Source organism: Perca flavescens, chromosome 18 (assembly GCF_004354835.1).
Source record: "Perca flavescens isolate YP-PL-M2 chromosome 18, PFLA_1.0, whole genome shotgun sequence".
NCBI classification, from domain to species: Eukaryota; Metazoa; Chordata; class Actinopteri; order Perciformes; family Percidae; genus Perca; species Perca flavescens.
Genome location: NC_041348.1, coordinates 29,797,633 through 29,803,225, shown reverse-complemented (window position 1 = coordinate 29,803,225; position 5,593 = coordinate 29,797,633). Strand labels below are relative to the sequence as shown.

The window sequence follows — 5,593 nt, the reverse complement described above, 5'->3', positions numbered from 1 at the left end:
GTGTTTAAAACCCCTTGTTTCAAGACGGGGTCTGCTCACTTTTTTACCTGCATTTTGTAGCTACGTGGCTAGCTAAAACTTTCCCTCGTTTTCTCAACAAAGTCCTCTGAAGAAAGAGGATTCGGTTCTACAGCAATGGCTGCATTTGGTGAGTATATTTAAAAAAAAAAAAAGCTTATTGTAAGGTATTTAATTCATTCAGACATTTGTGACTTAAAAACGTTTTTTTTTTTTTGTGTTATAATGTAGTTTGCATCATTAGGTGATTGTGCAAAGAGCTGGGATAACGTGGCTGTGTTAGTTGACGAAACTATTAAACCACAATAAATATATTATACACTACAGCATTAATTGATTTAGTACTGTGTTTTCATTCATTTTGTTTTTGTTTTTAAAAAAGCTCCGTGTAGCCCATTCCTACAGACCCCAACACGCCAGAACATTAAACCAAAGGCCACTCTAATAAGGAATAAGAACACAGCAAACAGGTATTTACGGTTTATTTATCTCTTTCAGTATGTAATATTTATTACTGTTTAATTTATCACTGTGTTTGTAGCCATCTAATATATATATATATATATATATATATATATATATATATATATATATATATATATATATATATATATATATTCTTTGTCTAGACAATCAGCCCCTGAACAAAGGATCCGCAAGGGCGAGGGCTACTCGCTCTCCCATGTGGCTGAAATCAATCCTGTTGAAAGACCATGTGCTTCGATGCCCCTCTCTGTGAAAGCTGCTACGCCTAACGTTCGCCATCGTAAGCCTAAGAAGCAATTTATTGAGGTGAGTTTAAAAGGAAAGCAGTAAAATAGCGTGTTGTATTTAAAAAAAAAAATCTAATCTTTTTTCTAATCTAATGCTAATTCCAGCCTGTGAAGCCATACACGACCGGTCTCCCGCCCAAAAGTAGCAGCCCTTCCTTTGTTCCGGTCTCGTCTTACCCGACCACTGTATCTTATGATAGTAACACAGCAGCTGAGGTGAGAAAACCTTTTGTAGCTAACAGAATATATTTACATAGTGTTGTAAAAGCTTTTTTAAATAAAATGTATATATTTTTAAAAAGGCTTTTTTTCCTTTGTTTTAGCAACTAAAGGCGACGGAAGACTTAGTTACATTGTATTTGACGCCTGAGGACGATTTCACACAGTCACCCCCGTGGAGCAGATACGTATGTCCACACAAGCCTAAGAAGAGATCTAGGAAGAGATCTATTGAGGTGAGTTTAAAAGGAAAGCAGTAAAATAGCGTGTTGTATTTAAAAAAAAAAAAAAAAAGATTTTTTTTCTAATCTAATGCTAATTCCAGCCTGTGAAGCCATACACGACCGGTCTCCCGCCCAAAAGAAGAAGCCCTTCCTTTGTTCCAGACACGCCTTACCCAGACACTGTATCGGGTGTTCCTAACACCACTGCAGAGGTGAGAAACGCATTTGTAGCTAGCAGAATATATTTACATTGTGTTATAAAAGATTTTTAAATAAAATGTATATATTGTTAAAAAGGCTTTTTCCTTTGTTTTAGCAGCTAACGGCAAGCAAAGACTTGGAGTCCTTGCATCGGTCGTCGTCTAGTACACCAACGCCCTACCAGCCACCAAGTGTCTCCATTGAGAGGGAACAAAAGGATTCCCCTTTACAAAAGGCACCTGAAGAGTCCTTGCATTGGTCGTCGTCTAGTACACCAACGCCCTACCAGCCACCAAGTGTCACCATTGAGAGGGAACAAAAGACATCTGATGAGGTGTGTGTGTGTGCTTGTGTGTGTGCTTGTGTGTGCTTGTGTGTGTGTGTGTGCTTGTGTGTGTCTTTATTTAACCAAAAATATTTTGTTATACCTCTAGACAATCCATGCCATAGAAGTAGGCGAAGTATCCGAAGACACCGGACTAACAGCGACAGCCCCTACATCACGCCAAACAAATCGTGAAGCTACAGGCGAAGGGTCTGAAGACACAGAGCTAACAGCACCCGTCCCTACATCACGTCAGACAAATCGGGGAGCTACGGGAGAAGAGTCTGAAGACACTGGACTAACAGCAACACAGCTTACACCCCACCAACCGTGTCAGGCTGCTTTGCAGGAGGCCCCTGAATATAATGTAGGTGAATACCTCTTTAACTGTATCTATAGCACCGAGGAAGGCACCGATTATGTCAGCTGTATACCACACACCTCTGTTATAACTGTGGCAGATAAAAAGTGTAACAGCGCTAATACCGCCATAACCACTCCTGTAAATGTATTAGAGGTTAACGTTCCATTCCTTGATAAGCAAGCAGTACCTAATTATATTACTAACAATCGGTTTGAACAAGGTGGGGCACTAGGAGGTCCTGAGCAGTTAACATTACTTCAGAGTGCAGAGTTTTTTGAGTATTGCGTTAACACATCCCCTCAACAACCTGCAGTCGCTGACCCTTATAAACAAATACAATCAGAATTAGCCGAATTACGAAAACAAAACAATGGTCTTATGAATAAATTAGATGTCTTGCAAACAGCTAACACACAATTGACCGGTTTGGTCACAGACTTTGGAACTGCGCTAGCCATTCAGGCCAGAGCTAACACGCATTTGGTTGATATGGTCACAGGCTTTGGCACAGCTATTGCCTCTCATGTCAGCTCTCTCAATTCAATGCTTGATCCTATGATAGTATGCCTTAAAAACACAATGAATATGACCCCGCAGTAAAAAAGTGTTAAAACAGTCTATAGTTTGTGCAAAATAAAAAAAAAATAAATAAAAAAAAAAATGTCATCCCCACCCAAAAAAACAAAAAAATCTGAACCCCTAGGGGAGTGTGATGCTCGTATTGATGAGGAACTAGAATGGCCGTGCAAGGACGATTACACAAGAGCAGTAAACAATCCTCAGGATTTTGCACGATTGTGTGCAATGCATGCAAAAATATTCGAAGCATGGGCCCGAACTATGCCTCGCGCTAGACCTAGTGAAAGCAACAGTGAGAAAACACACACATCAGATAGACCTGCTCCTGCACAGTTGTCACATAATGGTCCTTCAAGCGTATATTCCAGCAATACACAGGCCAATACAGACTCTACACAATCATCAAATACAGACCCCACAGGCATAGATCAGAGTAATAAGAGACCATCATGTTTTCCGAGTGTTCAGCCCTCAAAACGATCTTGTACAGATGAGCAGACTGGTCCCCAACCGTCCACAAGCGCTTATAGACCCCCTCCATCACCCTCAGAAAATCCTCAGGGTAGTGTGCAGTGTGGTGCGGGGCGGGTTTCTAAGGTAACATCTGAAATAGCATCCAGACAGATACCCCTTTTTAATGCTGCTGAATTTCGTCAAGATGTTGACTTGCGAAATATTGATTTGACGGATATTGGTAGTGTTCCTGAAAGGGTGTATAGCACCCTAACAGGTTTAATAGAGAGGGCGTTGGGTAATGCAACACAGGACAGTGTTTTAAATGTTGAGTTAAGGGGTCCCGCCGTAGATGTCCCTATCCAAACAATGTTGAATTCAAGCGATGGCTATAACACAGACACATTTCTGGAGCAAGTAGCACAGGCGATGCAGAGTAACGATAATTCACTGACCGAAGACTCTTTAGAATTAATTGTGACAATAGCGCGCAATATGTCGGGAGGCAATGGTGGGGGACGTCGAAAACTAGGAAGTATTGGTTACGATCAAATATTGTCAGAAAAAGGTAATGCTTTGTATAATCCCAAGAATAACGCTGGTAACGACAATCTCTGCTTTTCTCTCTGCCTGGCACATTATGTAAACAGCAGATTGTCGCATGATGAGAAGATGAATTATGCCAAGCAGCTGCATAGTGATTTGGGTTTTGACTACACACATAAAGTTTCGTTCTCTGATGTTGACAGATTTCAGAAACATTTGAAAATGAAAATTGTGATATTCCATCATGTAGCTGGATGTAAAAAACCCACAATCTTCAAAACGCACGACAAACCCGATGTGAAAACAGCGTGGTTGTATTTGCATGACGAGCATTATTATCTCATCGTAAATAAAACGGCTTTTTTTGGGCGTCTTACGTTTATGCGAGGGGTGTTACAAGACCTACCAGAACCCTCTGGGGCACCGTTGTAGTTGGGATTGTAATGTGTGTTACACTGCTTGTATACCTGACAAGACCATTAAATGCAGAGACTGTAGACGCATATGCAAATCGCAACAGTGTTTTGAAAACCATAAAAAACCCGATGGGAAACACGGGCTTATACCCTGCAATACAAACAAATATTGCGAAGTCCTGTCACGCAACATATCGTGTGTCGAAAAATCCACACAGCTGTAAAAAACCTAAATGCCTACATTGTAGAGAGCCTTTAGGTGCTACAAAGCACTCTTGCTATATACAACCCGTAGAACGCAAAGAAAGTAGTGATAAGTATCTCTTTTACGATTTCGAAACACGTTATCAATGTGGGCGTCATGAAGCTAATTTTGTATGCATTATGGATATGGATTTGGGCAAAAAAACTGCTACGAAAACAACAAATTGCGTCGCATCATTCATTCAGAACTACAGACAGGAGAAATACAAAGGCTATACTTTTATAGCACACAATGCTTCAGGTTTTGACAGTTATATAGTTTTAGAGTATCTGGTGAGTCAGAAACTTTGTCCAACTATTACTATGCGCGGTTCTAGGGTGCTTCTGATGATCGATTCTACTTTCAATCAGCGTTGGATCGATTCGTTCAGTTTTATCCCTATGGCTCTGTCTAAAACTCCGGCAGCAATGGGGTTCTCAGATCTTCTCAAAGGATTCTTCCCCCATGAATTTAACAAGCGAGAGAATGAGAATTATATTGGACCGTATCCTGCACCAGCTCTATATGGTTATGATGCTATGAGTGACGCCTCTAAGAAAACGTTCATGGAGTGGTACGATACGGTCCGCGACACCCCTTTTGACTTTCGAAAAGAGATGCACAGCTATTGTGTTAACGATGTAACGGTTTTGATTAAAGCATGCATACGCTACATTGGCTTCCTCGTGTATGGGTGTATTTAAAACGCTGTTCCTTCCCAAAGACACTGTTGCTCTGACATACGAAGGTGCCTACATTAGGCAAAACAAGACATGTTCTGATGTTTCAATACAGTGGCTTGAGTATGTTGCAGACAGAGAGGGCCTTGACATACAACATGCTCTGAACAGAGGTGAAAAGTCATTCGGTCAGTTCTTTGTAGATGGCTATTGTGAAGACACACACACGTGTTATGAATTTAATGGCTGCTTCTTTCACGGCTGTGATAAGTGCTATGCGCCAGGTGAAGTCAATCCTCTCGCCAAAAAAAAAAAAAAAAACACAGGGTGAGCTGCGCTCGGAGTTCCATAACAGAGTGGCTGTTCTAAAAAATAAGCATCAGCTGAAAGTTGTGGTGATGTGGGAATGTGATTGGCGACAGGCTGTGGACACTAACCCTGACGTTAAGGAGTTCATGTTAACATATGAAAAACCAGGGCGTCTCAATCCACGAGAATCCCTCTTTGGAGGCCGCACAAATGCAATGAAGCTGTACCACAAGGTAGAAAAT

At 41.0% G+C, this 5,593-nt stretch overlaps 2 protein-coding genes across 5 annotated transcripts in view; both read left to right on the top strand.

Moving 5' to 3' along the window:
- The first annotated feature begins 274 nt into the window (after nt 1–274).
- On the top strand, nt 275–2,752 carry LOC114573503 (proteoglycan 4-like). Of its 4 annotated transcripts, XM_028605739.1 has the most exons (8): nt 275–323; nt 399–488; nt 648–810; nt 897–1,007; nt 1,115–1,246; nt 1,336–1,446; nt 1,551–1,769; nt 1,870–2,752. In XM_028605739.1, the coding sequence occupies exons 3-8, from the start codon at nt 742–744 to the stop codon at nt 2,722–2,724; spliced, it is 1,497 nt and encodes a 498-aa protein (XP_028461540.1). In that variant the 5' UTR covers nt 275–323; nt 399–488; nt 648–741; the 3' UTR covers nt 2,725–2,752. The 4 variants fall into 4 exon arrangements, with proteins under 4 accessions (XP_028461540.1, XP_028461538.1, XP_028461537.1 ...); XM_028605737.1 differs by lacking the exon at nt 275–323 and having other exon boundaries at nt 404–488; nt 1,345–1,446; XM_028605736.1 differs by lacking the exon at nt 275–323 and having other exon boundaries at nt 404–488; nt 1,554–1,769.
- Nucleotides 2,753–4,763: 2,011 nt separating this feature from the next.
- LOC114572882 (uncharacterized) overlaps nt 4,764–5,593 on the top strand; it is an 11,018-nt gene continuing 10,188 nt past the window's right edge. The window contains exons 1-2 of the mRNA XM_028604661.1: nt 4,764–5,003; nt 5,465–5,584. Of these exons, the coding sequence (XP_028460462.1) occupies nt 4,764–5,003; nt 5,465–5,584 (360 nt within the window). The remainder of the gene's footprint in view (nt 5,004–5,464; nt 5,585–5,593) is intronic.